Raw genomic sequence first — 20,642 nt, forward strand, 5'->3', positions numbered from 1 at the left:
TGCTTTGCACACATCACACACACACACATTCTTTCCTCTCCCCGTGGTAAACGAGGCCGCCAGTAAGAATATTATACGAAGTTAGAGAAGAGTGGGGAGGCGAATGAAAGAAAATATTCGGCCTCTTATGTGTGTGTGTTGGTTTTCTGCTTTATTCGCTTTCCTTATAGAGGGTATGATTGATGACTTCCGATATTATAGTTGGAAATTTAGGCTTTTGTTTTTTTTCTCTTTGTGTCAGCTCCGTATGAGGATAACAAACGATTACAAGGACTGTTTCTATGAATTCTCTATAGGATTCATTCATTCGAGTGCGCTTTCAGCGATGCTAGAAAAATAGAGAAAATTGGGTTGAAGGACATTCGTGGACGGGCACGTGGCGGCTGGTGTTTTGGGCTGCTCATTCTTTTATACAAGCTGAAAAGTCCGTTTCAACTTCAAAAACTCGTGACCCCCCCCCCCCCTGCTTATTTAGAAACATAATTTTAATTAGGAAAAAGTACTCAAATAATACCCATTTCATAAGATATGTCTTATGTTACTAAGGGTTGTGTACAGGGTGCATAGCTAAAAGCACCCTCAGCATTTTACTGGCGAACCCGTTGATCCTGGAGGCGTAATTCCAAGTAGAAGAAGTATCGAAATAACGTAGGGGACCTCAGATATGTCATTGATGTTGCAAGGGATTGCATAGTAATTAATAATAATAATAATTAACTTTTCATACGGACACCTTGTGTTCAAAACCCAATTGCAAAGTTCCTTTCCCCGTCTCTCCTGATGTCAACAAAAAACAAATCCATGTTTCTAAGTGCAATATTCACTTAGATATCGAATTCGAAAAACGGTGAAAAGTTAAAAAAAGGATAAATAGGGGGGGGGGGATCCATTGGTGCTGGTAGCTATATTCCTTGTATATTGCAGCTGTAATGAGTGTAATACAGGAAAACTGACACTTTCGCAAGGAGAGGGGGTGCATTTCATTGCATATATTCATTTATTATAGGGAGGTCAAATAACTTCAGCCCCCCCCCCCAGGTTCAGCTGCATATGTCCAAGCACATCGATGGTGAGTTACCGGCTCATGCAACAGAAATTGAATAAGTGATTAATCATTGATTGTCCAATGCTTCTACTGTGTTCACGGCTTTCGATATCCCAGGAAGGTTATCCACCAATGGGGGTCCTCAGTTACCCCCCCCCCAATTCAATTTACTACCTAATGAGTTGTGCTGTAAGTGTAGGTGTGGTACCTTACAGTCCGAGTGAGTGTGTTTGATTTCTCAGTGCTGCCATCTATATTTCAGAAGTGAAGTGTAATGACTGATTATTTGTACCGTTTGTAAGCCTGTTGCTCTCTTTAGCGAAACTTTTTAAAGAGGATATCGGCTCACATTCACGCCCCGAAGTCGGAACCACAGAAAAAACAACTTCGGCCGACCACCACTGGGGCAACGGTGGGGGTTCGAACCCGGGGTCCTCGAGTCCGTCATTATGACCACTCGACTACCACAGTGGCAACTCAGTAAGACTGCCCAGGATTGAGCAATACGCATTTGTATGTAATATTAATCAGCTATCCAGACAAAAAAAACTCGATAAGATGAGCTTTTTCATGCTACGCTTAGCAAAACGGGAGAGTGAGAAAATGCCTCCATCCCGTAAAAATGGGAGGCGTAACCTCGCCCCCACACAATGGATCTCTCTTCCTGATACATCGCGACGACAGACACTAATTATGCTTGATGTTGTCGTGATAAATTTAGGAATTCCGAATGATTTCCGTCTATGTTAATGTATGTGAATGAGATATTCTTCATCTAAACACGTGTGTGTGTGTGTCTGAGAAAGAAAGACTCTATGCTAATAAACCCGAAGCGACCCTATTCCTAGCTCTTTAGAAGAAGGTCACTGGTCCAAGTGCTAGTTCATTAATTGCTGATGCCCTGGGCGTTTGCTAATGACGTGAATCGATCCTTTCCCATGAAATTAACACACGTCCTTGCGGTTTGTTTTCGGAAGTGGGAATAAGGATTTTATCAATTTGCTATGGACTTAAAATTGAAAATGTGTGTGACATTCAATCTTCGATAAAAAAAATACAAAATATTCAATTAATTTTGTTTTAAATTTCAACAGAGCCGCCTTTAGGGCTGTGCAACAGTTGTGGTTACACCCGATCCCACACGTACGGTAGTAGAAAATATATTTGTAGAAGTGTAAATATATACATGTTACTGCAAAGCCCGAAGTTGCCCAATTTTGCGAAGTGGCCAGCCCAGTTGACCAGGACAATGTCCGAAATTCGGGATTCCGCCGGCCCTTATATATGATTCGGGGTCATCACCGCATTGATGATTTTTTTTTTTTGGATTTATAGCCATTTATAATTAACCATAGCTAACCCTAATTTTTATGGTCAGCTATGGCAACACAAACGCGCGCTCGCGATCAAAGGAATCTGAATATCGATAATTTAGTGAAACATATATAGGGATGTGAAGGGGTAGTTTTAACAACTAGCTGTTGCGAAAATGAGTTTTTGGAAAGAGAGGAAATTCAACTGCCTTTTTGGGGGAAATCGAACCCACGTCCTTTCACTTCCCGGGTAAACGCCCTAGACCACCAGACTACAAAGGTAACGAATCTCTCAGTCTTTCCTTGGAGCTCGTGTGCACTGAAAGGGACCGTGCATGGACGGCCGAAGAGACGTCATCCTTTCATAAGTCGCTATCTTGTGACAGCGTTAGCTGTTGTGAGCTTCGCCTGAGTCAGGTCCGGCCGTCCATGAACGGTCCCTTCCAGTGCACACGAGCTCCAAGTAAAGGTTGAGAGATTCGTTGCCTCTGTAGTCTAGTGGTTTCAAACTATCTTAGGGGCCATTCAAGTAATACGTAAGCAGATTTTTGACCCCCCCCCCTTGTCAACAAAAGTCAGCAAAACATTAACCCCCCCCCCCCCTCCTCAACCGTCTGTCAGCAAAATTTCGTCAGCAGCTTAGAATATTTCATATCTTCAAAAAGGGGTGGTTGATGACGTAAGCAACCTTCAAACCCCCCCCCCCCGTCATCCAAAGTCAGAAAATCCGAAACCCCCTCTCCCTCCCTCCCTCGATGCTGACGTAATATTTGAATGATTCCTTATAAGAAAAATTAATTATAATGTTTTATGTCATGTATGGAATTATGATTGAGAGCTTTTTTTTTCAATGTTTCGCGGTTAATTACTTTGAATAGTTTTTCAAAAATATTGCAATTTATACTTCATACAGTAGTATATACCTCACACTACATAGTATAGCGATGGACCGAGATCTTCAGTATGCTCCAGGCCGGGGCAGTCGGGGGGCTTCTCTCTTGTAAGTTTATAATGTAAAGAATGAAAATAATCAGAGACATTAATCCCGGCCCACCGAGTCTGGAGCCCTCCTTCCGTATTGTAGAGCATGCATACATGTGAATTGGCTATTTTCCTTGATGTTGTATCGAAGAGAATATGAAGTGTGGCTTCGTGTTGTCAGTAGGAGGATAGTCTGAATGTTGCTGAGACTCATTTGGCTTGGATACTACAGTTGAACCTCTCGATAACGGATACCCATGGGACCAAAACATTTGTTCGCTAACGGGATAACGGGAAGTGAAATACATTATATCCCTATTCCACGGAACCGGGGATTAGAAAAGTTTACGTTAACGGGAGGTGTCCGTTAACGGGGAGTATTTGTTATGTGAGGTAACAGGTCCTAAAATAATAGGTCACTGTAATAGGTCCGCCCTCTTCTCGTCACGTATCATCAACGGGTTACAATACCTCAAGGTGATAAAGTCGATTCACTCAATAGTTTTGAGATCCGTGTCCAAAATCAGTATATCGGCCAAACGAATGAATGAACGGAGTAGGACTGGGCTTGATAAATCCCAGGCAGGCACCAGATCGTTAGGGTGACTGAAAAATTGGCAATAGCACCTACTTTTTCCCCCGTGTATCATGAATGAATTGGAATCTGAGGACAGAAAATGATCGAATATTGTGTTAGGTGTATCAACTAGCATGGAAGTGGGTCCCTAATTCCTAGAAAAATAAAAATACAATATTTTTGCACCGTTTTTCTTGGCGCAAAAGAATACTTGACACCTATGAAATTCGCCTAGCGCCAAATTTTTTTTCCTATTCATCAAGCCTCTTAATAGACAACGAGCAAATGTCTGAAGAACAAAAGTCCCGGAGTGCTTCGTATTTTCTTTTCGGAGTATAGTATTCCTCCAACAACTAGTCGGAACATCTCTCCCAAGGGAAAAGAACCTTTATCATTGTTGAAACAGTACAATTATCCGGAATTGCCAGATTTTCAGTTTCGTTCTGCCTTCGCGTCATCAGAAGCCAATTTTATAGAATGCGTGAATAGCGCGGAGGAGGACAAAAGTTAAATCCCTGAATAGCACGGAAGAGTACAAACGTTAAATGTCTGAATAGCTCAAAAGGGAGACAAACGTTCAAGGGCGTAGCCAGGGGGGGGGGGGGACTTGGGGGTCTGGCCCCCCCCCCCCCCGAAATGTGAGAAAATGACCGAAAAAAGGGAAAAAGATGGCCAAATCCATTGTTCTGTCACTTTGGTCCCCCCCCCCGAAATTAAAGTGGTCCCCCCACCCCCGAACGAAATTTTTGGCTACGCCCCTGCAAACGTTAAATACCTGAATAGCACGGAAGAGGACAAACGTTAAATGTCTGAATAGCTCAAAAGGGAGACAAACGTTAAGTGCCTGAATAGCTCGAAAGATGACAAACGTCGAATGCATGGATAGCGCGGAAGACAACAAACTTTAGATGCCTGAATGGTGCGGAAGACGCCAAACGTTAAGTCCTGAATAGCGTGGAAGACGAAAAACGTTAAATGCCCGAATAGCACGGAAAACACCAAACGATAAAAAAAAAAATCTGCTTTTAGTGCAACATTTATTGCTAAAAACCGTTTCTTAAGGTCGCTTTGCCAATATATATATTTAAAAAAAAAATAGCATAGAATCATTCAAAGTTATTTGACGTATCTAACCATTCCCGTTCTTGAAGGGACTATACGTACCAGCCACAATGCTCAAGCTCACCGATTACATCTGCAACACAGCCAATACTCTCCCCCAACCTTTTGTTTGCGGAAACGATAGAGTGGCCATAACACCATCAAATAACCAACGAACACGTACACCCCACCCATACATATTGACAAACACACAAACTCAACCGTTATTTTTCCATGAACATCCTCGTTAAGCGAGTCCGTGAGGTGCATTCATTCACCCCCCCCTCCCCCCGAGATATACAGGTGCAGACAGACAGAGAATGGCACCAGGCTTGAAAAAAAAAAAAGATAAAGAACTTCCTCTATTCATTATATTCTTAGTAAAGAAAACATTGAAAAATACAAGAGAGGTCTTTTCTTATATTACGAAAAGAAAAGCGGTTCTTTTTGTTTCTATCATAGTTAACCAGATATTACGGAACACACGGGACATAAACCGGTTCCGGTTCTTGAAAATCAAAATCTCACGGCCTCTTGAAGGTAATGAAGGATAGAGGAGACAGGAATGTGTAATTTTCCTTTGCCTTCCATTCGCCAAAGTGAGGAATGCGGCACCTCGTTCTACCTTTTTTTCCTATATATGAAAAAATCTTTCTTGTTCTTTTTTATCTTCACTGTATTATTTATTACTACAACTACTACTACTATGTTTTTTTTTAAGGTCAATTATGCCTTCGGGACGCTCATTATCCTTGAGGGGTAACCAGGCATTGAGATGCGTTCATTTGATATGTATAAATGCATGGACAGTTTTCATTATTATTATTGATGATGATACAGTATTAAGGAAGCGAGTCGCCATGTATATGCTTACTTTTCTTAGGATTTTTCTTCCTTTTTTTTTTTTTTTTTCCTTACTCGGAAATTTCGTTTCTGTGAATTTCATTTCGTTGAAATTCGCCGGGTGTACTAAGGACGGAGACAAACTTGTTAGTTTTGATTCGAGGAAGAGACCGGCTAAAAGTACGGTGGCGTATTGAGAGGGCGGGGGGGGCTTGGTTGGTTAAAAGGCTGTAAGTCCGAAGGGTCTGCAAATTTGAGGAATGAGTGGTCAAAAGGAAATGTGTAGAATTGGCAATGGGAGGCAAAATTTGTGTGGTCCGCAGGCATTAAAAACCATACATCCTTATCTGTCCAGAGAGCGAGGGACCAGGTCAGTAAGTAACCAAAATAGTGATCTGGAGCACGAGTGAGCACAATGGGAATGACCAAAAGAGTGACCTAGACCGTGGGCAAGCCGGACAAATCGATTACCCGATATGCCACTTTAGTGACCTCTAAATTTTCCGCGTATCCTTGAAGTGCTCTAAAAATGTATCCTTCAAGTGCTCTAAAAATGTATCCTTCAAGTGCTCTAAAAATGTATCCTTCAAGTGATCCGTAGTTATGCCGAGGATCACTTAAGTTATCTGGGAATGTGCCGCGTGTAACTTGAGTGATGTGCAACTGCTCTGGGGATCGCTAAAGTGCTCTAAAACCGTGCCACATGTCACTCACTCAAGGGATCTCTAATATGCCACGGACCACTTAATTATTCTAGAACTGTTTCGCGGGTCACTTAAATTATATGGAAAATGTGTCACGGGCCACTTAAATGATATGGAAAATGTGTCACGGGCCACTTAAATGATATGGAAAATGTGTCACGGGCCACTTAAATGATCTGGGGGAAAATGTGCCACGGGCCACTTAAAGGTTGTGGAATTGTGCCACAGAACACTTGAGCGATCTATAAATATTCTACTTAGTTGATTTTTACAAAATTAGGTTTGAGGTGGCGGGCCGCATCAGATATCCCCGAGGGCCACATTTGGTCCGCGGGTAATGGGTTTGGCATATATGACTTAGAGGGTGGGACGCAATGAACTTTTTAAAAAAGAGATTTTGAGTTCTTAGCATTCAAATGTCATTGAAATTAACGGAAAAATTGATTATAATAACATATAAAGGTATTTTCTTCGGAAATTAATTTTTTTAATATTTTTTGCAGCAAATTTGTGTGTGTGTGGCACGAGCCCTCCCCCATGCCCCTCCTCTTCCCCGCGTACGTCTCTGATCCCAATATTCGTTAGGAGGTAGGGAGCAGAGCTGACGAAATTCTACTCACAAGGGAGGGAAGGGGGCGCGAGGGTCAAAAATAGCTGAATATTTGACCGTCCCCTTATGAAACCGAAAACGAGAAATTCCCCTTTTGTTTTATTGATATTGAATACCAAATGAGAAAAATATTCATTATTGCAAATAATGTCATTTTATTGCATTTCCCGCGAAGGTGGAGGGTTTTCCTTTCTCTTCCATTTCCTCTTTTATAGCTTTGTGGGTTTTGTTGTGTTATCAGGAACTTTATTATATAGTCTTTATTACGTCAAAAACGTCTTTTCTTTTTAATCATTAAACGCACTTTTCCTTCTTCGGAACAGATGCGTTGATAAACGTCGTATAAAACGAAAGCGGATATAAAAATGGGAAATACGCGGCAAACGGAAAAGGCGATATCCTCCTATTCTAAGTATTTATCGTTTCTCGTTTGTCCGCTTTATTGCATCTGGGCGGCATCAAAAATAATGACGAGTCACTATTTCGACTTAAACATTCGTTTTTAAACTAAAAATATAAATATTACCTTTTTTTTTTAATTTATGCAGTAATACAGTCGAATCCCGTTATAACGAACTCCAAGAGACCGGAGATATCACTTCGTTGTGTCGAAATTTCGTTATAAAAGAATTCCTACTTTTTGCATTCTTCCTACGTAAACATATCTGGGGGATTAGAAAATCGTTCGTTAAAACGAGATTTTTTGCTATAACGGTATTTGTTAAAACGGGATTCGACTGTACATATACAGGGTGATTCAAAAGTCAACGTACAAACTTTTAGGGTAGGGGGGAGAAAGCACAAAAACAAAACAGAATCAAAAAGGACCGGAAAACCCAACGGAGGATAAACGAAGATGCAGAAATGACAAGCCAATAATGGGTGGAAAAACTGTTTATTTAGCGATACTTTTATTACACGAGAACATTACGTGTACCCGTCAAGTTTCGAGAGTAGGCCGTTGGCTGACACCGACCTCGTCGCAGCTGCAAACTTCTGCGAAATGCCGGGTATTTTTGAAAGGGTTCGACAATCAATGCTGTTGTGAAGTTGATTGTGTGAAGTAATTGATTTGATTTGAATTTTTGGGTCATACAGGTAATACCCTGAGTAGAAACAACAAAAGATCTCTTAAACAGGTTTGACGTCACAGATAGTAGGCAAATAAAGTGTCGAGAGAAGAGGCGCCTACAATATACCGAGCAGAATCGTCGTCTGTCATGATAGAGCGGCAAAATCAGTATTTTGTTCAAAGTGACATCTGATCGTTAAAAAAAATCGGCATAGGGGAACAGTTATTGACGGTAGCGATAATACTGACGTCGCACTTCATACATATACGGTGAAGGAGCCAGCCTGGGTTTTCCAGGAGTTTTTAGTCAAGGTGAAGCACTGGTGACAAGGTGAAGGCTGGAATATAATAAGACGCTGCCTTACAATGTACTTCTTGTGTTAATTGCAATAAGTCATCGCAAGCATTCAGACAAGCATCAAATTTTTTAAAGAGAGGGCGATATTATCCTGGAATAAGTACTTAAGATTGGTCCGCGACATTGGTATATTGACAAGCCACATAAATCCTGTGGTTCCCGGAAGCTCTACGTCAAGACTACACATATTGAAGGGTTATGATTATATCAAAATAAGTGATCAACTCAAACCACTTGGGGTCTTGGCGACCTGGAAAGTCACGGGAAAATGAAAAACTGTAAAATATTTAGCAAAAGTAAGGACAATACGAAAACATTCGATAAAAGTCAGGGGAAAATTCTGTAAAAGTCATGGGAAAATTCTGTAAAAGTCATGGGAAAATTCTGTAAAAGTCATGGGAAAATTCTGTAAAAGTCATGGGAAAATTCTATAAAAGTAGAAAACTAAATTTCGAAAAACATTTGGGAAGTTACGATTTTCAATTATATTTCTTCGTTTAGAAGCTCAGGTCTGGAAAAGTCATGGAAATTCTCTACATTTGTTCAGGGAAATTTTTTACTTTTGGTCAGAAAAGGTCGGGGGAATGGTTTAGTTTTTGTCGAGGGAAAAGTCAAGGGAATTTTTGGATTTTGGTCTGAAAAAAGTCAGGGAAGTGATCGAGCAGATTTTGCTTGAACCCCTGACTGTGAAAACCCACGCAATCAACAATTATAATTCTCAAAATCTATTCAAGAGAGTGAAAAGTGAAACGTCAGGTTCAGTTTACCAGACTGGAGATTAAAAACCTATCAAATCCGAAGTTTAACGTGTAGGTTTTCAGACTGTTACTTGGGCTGCACAAAAGCCATTCTATTTCCAATGCCATATAAGTATGAGACTCGGTAGCAGTAGTTGTAGGAGAGGTTTCTCCTTTGAAAAATAGAACTGGAAACCACATCATCTCAATCGATAAACACCCACCATCTTTGTTTTCTTCCTCTTCAATGAGATTCTCGACACAATGTCTAGCAATAACGTCATATTATGCTTTTTTTTTTTTTACTTTTCACTATTATTGTTATTATTATCATTATTCCCATATGTGTGTGTATGTATGTATGCCTAACCAGTGTTCCAAAAGCGTCGCCCACTCGGGATCAACCGCCAGGTCATAATTCCCACGCGTAATAGTTAGCCCTGCATTTCAAAAGACGTGATGAAAACATACGCGCAATTAGGTACAGTCAGAACTGGAGTCATTGATTATGAAACAGTTAAAAACTGCAACAAATGTTAGTACTGTATACACATAGGCCACTCTAAAAGTTCTGAAATGTAAAAAAACTGAATCTCCTTTGGACCCAAAATTAGTCAATTTTGTTCGTTTTCGTGGGTAATAATGTCCCCAAAAAATCACCATGTGTTTCGTTTTATATTCAAAGGGAAGATTTTGTTCCATACCGGTTTTACTCACTTTTCTGTATAGCAATGGAGATTTCACGCTATGATGTTTTACAATTATCTATGGTCTTTCCAAATCACAATGTCTTGAGTGTGTTTTCTACCTACCATTCCCTGATTCTTGTCCATCACGGAAATTTTGTTTTACCTGTTTGATGAAATTCAAAAAAATATAATACGTCTTCAGGGATTCAGCATTAAAGAAAAGATATTCCCTCAACTCTGATTCCTAATTATTCTCCGTGAGGAAGAAGACATGGTGTCTGCAGGAGACACTCAATTAGAAGAACAGGGAATTGCTTTGGACATTGCAGAGAGCAGTGGTATGAATATCACTTTCCTCGTTCCCATATCATTTTTCTATGGGAGGGGGGGGGGGTTGCGAGTCAGCCTCGAAACCTCCTCAAGGACCCCCTAAAGCAGACGTGAATCCAGGGCAGTATGTCGGGAGGGATGAATTAATTGTGGAGATTCGTTGGATCGTCTCCTGTTTCATGGTCGCAAACCAATTTTTTCAATTTTATTTGTCTCTTGAGACAGGCTATTGCCCCACTGTGAATCCGCGCCTGGCTCAAGTACTCCGGTTCCATGTCTTGGTTAAGAGATCCTGCTCTAGACGCATGGGACCCGAATTATTTGGTTTTTCCCCTTTGGAAAAGGCAGCCATTTACTCTTTCATCTATTGAAAGGAAGGATATCAATTCCACGTAGTGCAGAATAGTTTGTTTCTCAGTAAAGTGGGGGTGAGTTTCCCCAGATCCACGAGAGGCCAAGGATTGGACTTTGTGTGGGTTCCTTGAACGGTGAGGACTTCTCGCCCCAGAAGATGCTTTCAAGACATGTTCTGCTCTGATCATGGATTCAAAGGATATAAATGAGCCCAATGCTTTAACTTTTGATTTCCACAGAAGAAAATCTGTATCCTTCAGAAGATGAAACCAATGAGAGTTCAAACCAACTGCTAGTTTTTTGTGTCAGTAGCGGATAAATGAAAGCTTTCTCAATTCGATATACACGTTCGAAGTTCGAATATCACGTGAGTTATACAAAATCCTACTTTTCAGTCACTCGCGTGAGATGTTAGCGTGCAATTCGTGTTATTAATCCGTGTAGGAAAAGTCACCCGAGATTTCTCTTGAAGATATCAATGCGCTTGTTTTTACCTCTGCACACTACGATGATGATTATTATGACAAGAAATGAAATTTTTCCTCTGTTGTTCGGGCCTGACTCGGGACAAGCCGACCGGAAAAGATTTTGCGAGATGGAGGAATAATATATTATAGCTCGACCGACCTGTGTGGAATTAATGCCGTGGAGAGAAGACGTTGCTCTTTCTCTCTCACGCATACTATTACTTTCTAATATTACTGGTCGGAATAGTGTTGGTGGCAGCTACAAAGATTAGTTCCAGTCTGGCTGTATATCACCCACTCGAAAACGATGGTATGATAGATGGCGTAATATCGAAATGAAAATACCGAAAAAACCACGCGGATTATTATTTATTTCTTTTTTCTTTTTTTTTTTCTACATCGATCATTGCCTCGTTTTACATAGGATGTCATCGCCCACGAAGCATTGCGATCTTCAGTGCAGAGGCGGCGTGCGTTTTCCCTGGTGTCACAGCTCTTGGTCTTTCTCTTCTCATCCATATTACCTAAACAAGCGTCATGGGATACGGTAGAAATAAAAGGTGCACAACCTCTGTCCCACAGGCCAAATGTTGCCCGCAAAGGGGTTTCATCCTGCCCGCGAAAAATTTTCCTTTAGGAAAATAGCAAGACCTAAAACACGATAAATACCTAAGCTGATTATATTTCTTTCCTAAAAATGCAGGATATCACACCGAAAAATGAATCAGAGGCAAGTAAAGTTGCCGAACACCGCCGAAATTGCTGAAAAGTCGCTAATCACGGAATATTATGGGGTACTGCATGTCAAAATGTGTTTTGCCAAAAAAAAAAAGGATTTGTTAGTCAAATATGATATGAATATTATTTGTGTGACTATGATCGATTGTGATATTAGAGTATTCATTATCATAATACAATTTATAAGCCATGAAAATAATCTTAATTCTTGATTTCAAAAATTCAATTAAGCCTCTTTGAAAATACGGGAAAAAAACGGGACATTTTTCATAGAAAAAAGATTAGACAGTCAAAATTAAACGGGAATATCCCGTAAAATACGTGCGGTATATGACTATTTTATATGCATATAAAAAGTGACCTTTTTATATGCCCGCAGAATTGAACAGTTTGAAAAGGTCTGAATTGTAGGTCAACAGAATTGAAAAGGTTTTGCACCCCTGGTATAAAATCGGATGGGCTGTGTCATCGACACGGTCACAAGTTTGAGTGTGAATATGTCCTTTACATCGCGTTTGCGGTGCAAAACGGCTAGCATGGTACCAAAACGAACGCGAAGATTTTTCTTGACGGTATTTGTTGTCCGTAGATACCACTAACTTCTATCAGCACTGTATATTTTTGCTACAGTACACGATGACTGTCAATCGCCCTGGTATAAGGGCGTAGCGGCGCCCCCATCCCCGAATTGCGAGAAAATGACCGAAAAAGGGAAAAAGATGGTCAAATTTATTGTTCTATCACTTTGGTCCCTCCCCCCCGAAATGAAAGTGGTCCCCCCCCGAACGAAATTTCTGGCTACGTCCCTGCTCTGGTACCCAAACTCTCGAAGATATTTTGTGGGATTCCATTGGGCTTTCTCTGGACAATATCTATAAATGTGGATATCTTTTTCTGAAACCTCTGACATGTACTGAATCTTAATTCAGTACATGTCAGAGGATTTTGTACGCATTTAAAATAAGACCTTTTCGTGACCATACAGTGAAACTGTTCTGGTACCCAAACGCGGAGACGCATTCTCGTGAGCAAAGTATTGTTGGAATTGCCCTTAACACAACTTATGAGTGGAAACCATTTGATTTTTATTTGTGTCGAGTACAACGTGATGCATTAAAATTTAATCAATTTTGGTGACATGGCGCTGCCTTTTTACACTAGGCTTATCAGCCGATTACGTCAGGTACCCGACCCATGGCACAACCCCCCCCCCCTGGGGGGGGGGGGAGACAGAGTTCTAGCTGGAACGATTCTTATCCCTTTTTTTGCACTAGAAATGAACAAAACGAGGTGGAGGCATGAAAAATCTGCTCGGAAAGGGGGGAAGGGGGGTCACCGAAAAATCCGGGTCTTTGGGGCTCCAACAGACCGACTCTCTTTTTTTCTGCAATGGTTTCCAACAGCATTCCATGCTTCGAGTACCTCAAAGAAATGCTCGTATGCCTCGCGTAACCACCTTAACCCTTTAAGCGGCAATCCCGAGATATCTCGTCTAACTTGATCTGCTTTATTTCAGCCAAAAAGAAATCTCGGTTTCTAAGAACGCATTAAAGTTGTTTTTACAGTAAAACTTGTTTTCCATTCTTCCTCCCCCAATCAATCAACTGCCAGTGCGCGAAATCAGCTCTTGTTCAAAGAGTCTCTTTAAGATAAGAGAACGAGCGGGAAAAAAAAGACTGCATGTGTTTTACCCCCTTGCTTTCAGCACTCCAAAGAAATGTATACGCAATAATACAAAAAGATTTTTTCCAAAAAAAATAAGTATTTCTCTTCCAAGAAAGTCACACACGTCATTTGAGGTGTTTTTGATGTATCGTAGTGAGAGAAATAAAAGCAATGGGTGGAAAATTTCCTTACTGGGTGGGGGAGGGGGGGGGTGCGAAGTAGTTATCAGCTCGCAATCGAAGAAACAAATTCTTGAAAATAGGTGGCAATTTGGGAAGGTTTAAACCATTTCAAATGTGGTCGTTATAATGCAGATAGGAAAATTTTAAAAACCGCTTAAAGTGTTAAGCATGCGCATGCGACTCCCGTACTCGCTAGAAATGCGTATTTTCAGTAGGACTTTCTTCTCAGAAATACGTACGTGACTTGTGGGCACTTTGAAAACGTATGTTTCTTATGTTACCCCTTCAAAATGCGTATGTGACTTGCTTACCTATAGGTTCATCGTATCTGACGTTTGCATTTTTATTCGTTTACTTGTTTTTCGATATTCTCTTCCCAGGTTACGCTTACCATAGGTTGGTGACGCTCTTGATCTACATTTTCTAACATTCCTAAATGATCAGCTGAAGCTAATTTTCTTTTTCATGAACGTACCTATAGTCTCTATAGTTTCTGTCATTTTTTTCCCGATGCTGTGCTATGCCAGTATCATGGCTGGTATAGAGCATAATAGTCCATGAAATTCTTCATGACGAGCGTCTTTATGCGCACGTACACGCACACACACACACGTTTATTATTATTCCCATCTATCCTATCCGACCTCCGAAATGCCATCATGTGCGGAGATTTGCGTGTTTCTGGGATATCAGCGGAAACCAGCTTCAGTGCTAAAAGTTCTCAACGCACGACATATTTCTAGATCCAAACAACACGATGAAAACAATATTTGGCGGAAAAAAAAATCTCGTAAACGCAAGAATTGTGGGGTTTTTTTTTCCCGTCGTTTCTTTTCAAACTTCAGGTGAGATTCATGCTTTTTTCTTCTCTTTCAAGGTTAAACGGATCATCATGATGCGAATGCGATCATTCGGTTGCGTAAGAAATGTTCCGATATGTAACATAAATAGACAGGGATAAAAGGTCTTCAGAGATGTTCATAAATATACCCCAGATACGGCTAAAATAACAGACAACAGTGGCTCTCAAAGTAGATGTCTCGCCCACCCACCCCCCCCCCGGAGCCATCGCCTAACTTCACCAAAACGTCACGTTGCGGCAAGTTACGTAAAATGTATACTTTAAAAGAGCTGAAGTTTTCGCTTGATTTATACATCCCCTCCCGACGGTAGGGCTAACAGGGCTCCAGCCTGTGAGGCCAGAGACGATTCTCATTTCTTTTTCACACTATAAATTCACTATAGAGAGGTCGGTGAAAAGTCAGGCATGGGAAGGAGAGGTCCACCATAGACCCTTGCCTGGGTTGGGGCTGCTGCCGGATGTGGGGTCCACGGATTTGTACAATAATTATTTGTATAAGGAGCTATGGTTATCAAAAGGATAATCTGCATAGTTCTCCAACAGCTATACTGGACTTCGGAACACCCTATGGATATAATCATCTATTTTGTTGTGAGAAGAAACTTCCAAGTATGGAAGAATTTTCCATACTTGTTAGGCGCAGTCTTGAGCAACAGGCCTACAACAATACAATTATTCAATCATTGCACTTCACTCATAGTTAGAAAATGTTATGGCAGACGGAAGCACTACGCATAACAAGCATTACACAAAAACAAACTTCACGTCAGGTTCACTACACATACACACACATTCCAACATGCACCAATTCGTTTAAAGTTCCGCAGAGGAATATGGACGAGGCGCATGTGTGGTACAGTAATAGTGCATAGTCTTGACGCAGATCAGTTCCTTGTCGCCAAGTCGTTCGGGCCGTGTCCTAATTATCGTACTGCTCCGGCTGTACCAATCGTCAAAAAAAAAAGCTCTCGACGCCAAACAAGGAAGACTTGATGAGAAGTCATTGGTTCCCCCTCCCCTAAGACCGCTTTACCTAAAAGTTAATACAGAATCATACGATTTCACGTGATGTGACGTATCCAAGTCTATTCTCGTAAATATCCTTCTGAGGCACTTCTAACGAATTGGTGGATGTCAGAATGCATCTCGAGTTGCGTACCTAACATTAAGTTAGGGGTTTTTTTGGAATGCTAATATATGTTGAAGGGAGTGCTGCCATCTGTCTTCCAAATTCGGAACCAAACAACTCGGCAGGTTATTTTGACCGTTGTATTTATTATGCATGAATTTTTTTTAAATTTTACAGGGCCGATTGCTCTCTGTTGAGAGACTTTTTAATGAAATTTTCGAATTTTTATGAGCTTTTCATGACCATTTTAGCCGTAATTGGGAAAGTGCTCGAGACTCTGCCCCCTTCCAATTCAGAATTCTGTAAGAAGTGTCTTTTAGGGTGAAACAGAGTATGTAATTACCGATAACAAAATCTTAGTTTTGGACAAACAAACAAAAATCAGAAATCAATTCTCATATGCAGGGTGCATAGATAATACCTTGCACCGCAAATTAGTGATGAACCATTAGTGAACATAGAAGCGCGCTTTCATTTATAAAACGTATCCAGGTAACGTGTGGACCGAATATTTCCCATTCATATTGCAAGGGGTTGTATAGTTATTAAAATATATACGATTAATATACATAAACATAAACGATACCCTGTGCTCAAAAAACCGATTAGAAATTTAATACCCTGTCTTTCCAAAGGTCAACACAAAAAGAAATTTCACATTTCCAAGTGCAGTATTCGCTGAAATATTTGAATTCCAAAATCAGAGAAAAGTTGGTAAAAAAAAAAAAAAAACCAGCATAAACTAACGGAAAATGCCCCTCCCCCAATTCATGTTTTTTCCCCAACTGTTCTCCAATTTTTTAAATTCAAATATTTCAGCCAATACTGCACTTGGAAACGTGAACCCCACCTTCCCCAGGAGAGACAGGGCAACAATAACTATACAACAATTTCAATAAACTATACAATCCCTTGTAATATGAGTGGAGTATCGGAAATCTTCGCATTACCTGGATCCTTTTTCTCTAATTGGAAGTATGCCTCTTGGACAAACGGTTCACCAATAATTTCTGGTGCAAGGTGTTAGAGCTATGCACCCTATATAATTTTCCACTGCATCCGTTAGTATATTTTTGTGATGTTGCAGAGAGCTAGTTTTTACTTTCTCAGTTAAAAATGCATGAAGAAATTATTTTGTTCAATGTAAACATACTATGTATATTTTTTTACAGCTTGTGGCTATAATATGCATGGGCTGCGGTACTAAGGCCATCACGGACTATGCCCGGTTCTTCATGTTCGTCGTCGCCCTGTTCTTCATCGTCACTCTCCTGCTTTGTTTCATCTACTTCTGCCTCAAGAAGTTGCTCAGCAAATTGCCTTGGCTTCTCATGGTACGTTTCGGTTTTGCATAAACACTCCGTACTCATATACTTTTAAAGATAAAATTTTCGTTTCGATACCTGCGGAATAATAAGTACATATCCGTGATGCAATAACTGTGTTTTCTTACTCGGTGTTTACTCGACTTGGTGTGTTTCAGGAGCTTTTGGCAACTGGAAGTGGAGCGGTGCTATACCTTCTGGCCTCAATCATCATGCTTTCGATGACTAGCAGGCGTGACTACCACTACGCTCTCAGTTACCATGGATACTACTCGCCGTACATCGCTGCTGGGGTAAGGATTGGCGGCATATTCTAATTCCGAACCAACCAACAAATGATTTTTTTGACAAAACATTTTGAAGTTTACCCGCAATGGGCTCATTTCGTTGTACCGTTTCTACCGAGCATCGCTGAAATTGGTAGCGATATACGGCAAGTCTTGCACATAGGCGGAGATAGACTTGGAAGTCTGGGGGGGGGGGGGCACGATGATGATGATGATGTCAATTCATATATACATATATACATTAGATTAGTGGACTCCACCTTTGACGCTGGGGGGAATGCCTCCTCACCCACCCCCCGTATCTCCGCCCATGCTCTCGCGTATGCTCTAGTTCCGTTTCCAGTAAATTCACCGACAACTGTTCGTTTGCTTTTCTTTCGATTGTTCAATCGTGAATGAAAAAAAAAATAAAATGTAAATACAAATTATTTCAATAATAATATTCCAGAAAATTCATATAATAAGAATCAGTGATCACCCACACATACATAATACTAAGCGATGAAATGCCCGGATGGTGAACAGTTGTCGAAGTACTCGACATTAGTGAATTTTCTTTCCGATGGATTTGGCAAGCTATTATCGGTAAATTTTGCATTGAATGCATCGGTGATGAGCTGTTACCGGTAAATTTCCGTTGATGAATTGCTGTTAGTGAATTCATTACGTTCAATTGCTGTTAGTGAATTCATTACGTTCAATTGCTGTCGGTGATTCTTTTTTTTCGATGCATTAGCTGCGACAAAACTGTTTTGAACAGTTTGTCTGTGGACTATTGTCGGCAATTTACTGTCGATGAATCATCCCGACAATGAATTCCCTCTTTTTTTTATTTCTCTGTTTTTTTAATTAATTATCCTAACGGGAGATTATTATTACTTTGTCAAATATCCTGACAAAGAATTCTATTTCTATGTAATTATCGTCTGTGAATTTCAAAAAAATTACATGTGCCTAATCCAGTATAGTGTAAATTCTTTGTTGATGAATTGGTGTTGGTGAATTTTTTTTTCCGGCTTCCCAAAATTACCGCATTTTAATGTGTATAAGGAACCCCCCCCCCCCTGATTTTTTGAGCTAAAAATTTGGAGGGGAAAAAAGTTGAAAAGATATATCTATAATACTATCCATGTATAAGAAACCCCTCCTATTTTTAAGATCCAATTTTTGACAAAAAGGGGGCTCCTTATATAAGTGGTGCGCAAACCAGAGAAATCACGAGAGATTCTCCAAAATGAAAACTTCCAAATAAGAAATTCATTTGTATTTGAAAATATGTTCAAAACTAAAGAATGCCTTTATTCATCTGAGCTGATTACCATGTATCATCATACAATGTGATTTTATCAAATTCTACATGCACAATAATCAATATATCGGCTCCACCGTTCCAGAATCACGAATGTGCAATGTCTTTGCAAAAAAAAAAAAAAAAAACGTGGGTAAAATGGAGTTTGAATGTTTACTTTACCCATGTTAAGAAAGAATCATCCGATTTCAAAATCGATCACTTGAAATCGACCATTAATAAAAATTGTTCATATAACGTCGAAACATCCCCCCGTATATTCACTTTTTTAGTTTCGACGTTTTATGAACAATTTTTATTAATGATTCGATTTCAAGTGATCGATTTTGGAAATCGGATGATTCTTTCTTAATCACCCTGTATACGAAGATCAAGGACTTCGCTACACTTCCATCTTGCATAAGAGACACCAAGTAGGCCTACATCAAAAAACAAAGTAAGTATTTATATGATATTAAAAGGAAAAATGAATATCTCTTTGGAAGTCACAATATCGCCTAATTAAAATCGAAACAACCGTTTCGAAAAGTGCTTTCGGGACGGCACATTTACTAGCGAAAAATCGGTATGTCCCGGAAAACTGGGACATATGGTCAGATTATGCAGGGGTCGCCGATAAATTTTTGTTTTGGTCAAAAGGGGGTCGCCCTCTAAAACGTTTGCGCACCACTGCTTTATACACGTTAAAATAAGGTAATCCATTTTGCGGAGTCGATCAAGACAAGGTGAGCAAGATTTCAGGCAGAAGCAGGGCTGCAACTAGGTCACCCGGGGCAAGTGCGCATTTTGGAGCCCCCTCTGGTCTAGCGCCCGATGCACGAAACCTGCCTGCTCCCCCCCCCCCAGTTGCGGCCCTGGGAAGAAGCATAGCGCTGTCTTGGGTGCTTCATTGTGCACCAGGTTGAAGACACCTGTTTTCGAACTTATCATACACGTATACTCTATTATTATTAGGCAAAGTCATCTACTCTTCCATACACGTATAGATTTAGATTACTCCAAGTTGCATCATTCAACTAACTACAACTTTTTTCTTTAAACTTAGGTGTTCGGCCTCATCAATACTCTTCTGTACGGTGCCGGAGCATTCTTCTTATTTGTGGAATGGAAAAGTTCTAAAACCATTGCTACCGCCACTTCAGGTGTGAACGGCAATGCATAATCTAGAGCTCACTTGAGTAAATTCCCTCATGTGAGATATGGACAAAGAGGAAGGTCTGGTGGACCATCATATAGTCATATTCTTCCTTCATAATCCCGAAAATGGGGAATCACAGGATCACGTATAATGACTGCTATGGCTGTGACAACCAATCAGACCGCGTTGAGAGTCATAAGAGAGTTATATATTTGGAGAATATCACTAATTAATTCACAATTTAATCAACGTTGTTGTTTGTAATCCCAGGAAAACAAAATGCGCAGAAATCTCTCTGTGCGCATTCAGATGAAGGGAGGCGTGCTCCTGCTTGTTGTCCGCATCCAAAATTTTAATGTCCGTCTCGTTGAAGGTGTGGCTTCTTCAATGGAATAAGTGTTTTTTTTTTTGTATAAATGTTTTCAGGATTCTTGAGGAAAAAAAGCTCTACTTATTATTACTATTTGTAAAGTTATTTTGATTTTCCGTGGAATAAACTTTTATTTTCTAACATCGTACTTGAAGATCGATTCATTTATTATTACAGAAACACCCGCCCCAGAGAGACTAACGGAATTTTCCAGTTACAAACCGAAATACAGTTGACGCCCGTTATAACAATCATTCCATTGCAACGACCGGTAGGATAATTCCCAAATGCTTTCCAATATGTTTACCTTTCGATCACCCAATGTCTGTTTTCGATGGAACGATGAGGGTCTCTATAACGAGCGTCGACTGTAGTTGGTGATTTTAGATCAGTGCTCCGGGTGTTGATATACCCGGGTTACACCGTGCAATGGCTATTTATTAAGCGACAACGATC

At 40.3% G+C, this 20,642-nt stretch overlaps 1 protein-coding gene across 1 annotated transcript in view; it reads left to right on the top strand.

Annotated features, from left to right (window-relative positions):
• Positions 1-20,334, top strand: part of LOC149069101 (MARVEL domain-containing protein 1-like) — a 31,652-nt gene extending 11,318 nt beyond the window's left edge. The window contains exons 2-4 of the mRNA XM_089251016.1: positions 16,930-17,091; positions 17,241-17,375; positions 19,724-20,334. Of these exons, the coding sequence (XP_089107142.1) occupies positions 16,930-17,091; positions 17,241-17,375; positions 19,724-19,840 (414 nt within the window). The 3' untranslated portion in view covers positions 19,841-20,334. The remainder of the gene's footprint in view (positions 1-16,929; positions 17,092-17,240; positions 17,376-19,723) is intronic.
• Positions 20,335-20,642: the final 308 nt, after the last annotated feature.

The sequence above is a fragment of the Pholcus phalangioides genome, unplaced genomic scaffold (genome assembly GCF_987345545.1).
Source record: "Pholcus phalangioides strain wild (caught in Gottingen) unplaced genomic scaffold, Ppha-v1.0 ptg000024l_1, whole genome shotgun sequence".
NCBI lineage: Eukaryota > Metazoa > Arthropoda > Arachnida > Araneae > Pholcidae > Pholcus > Pholcus phalangioides.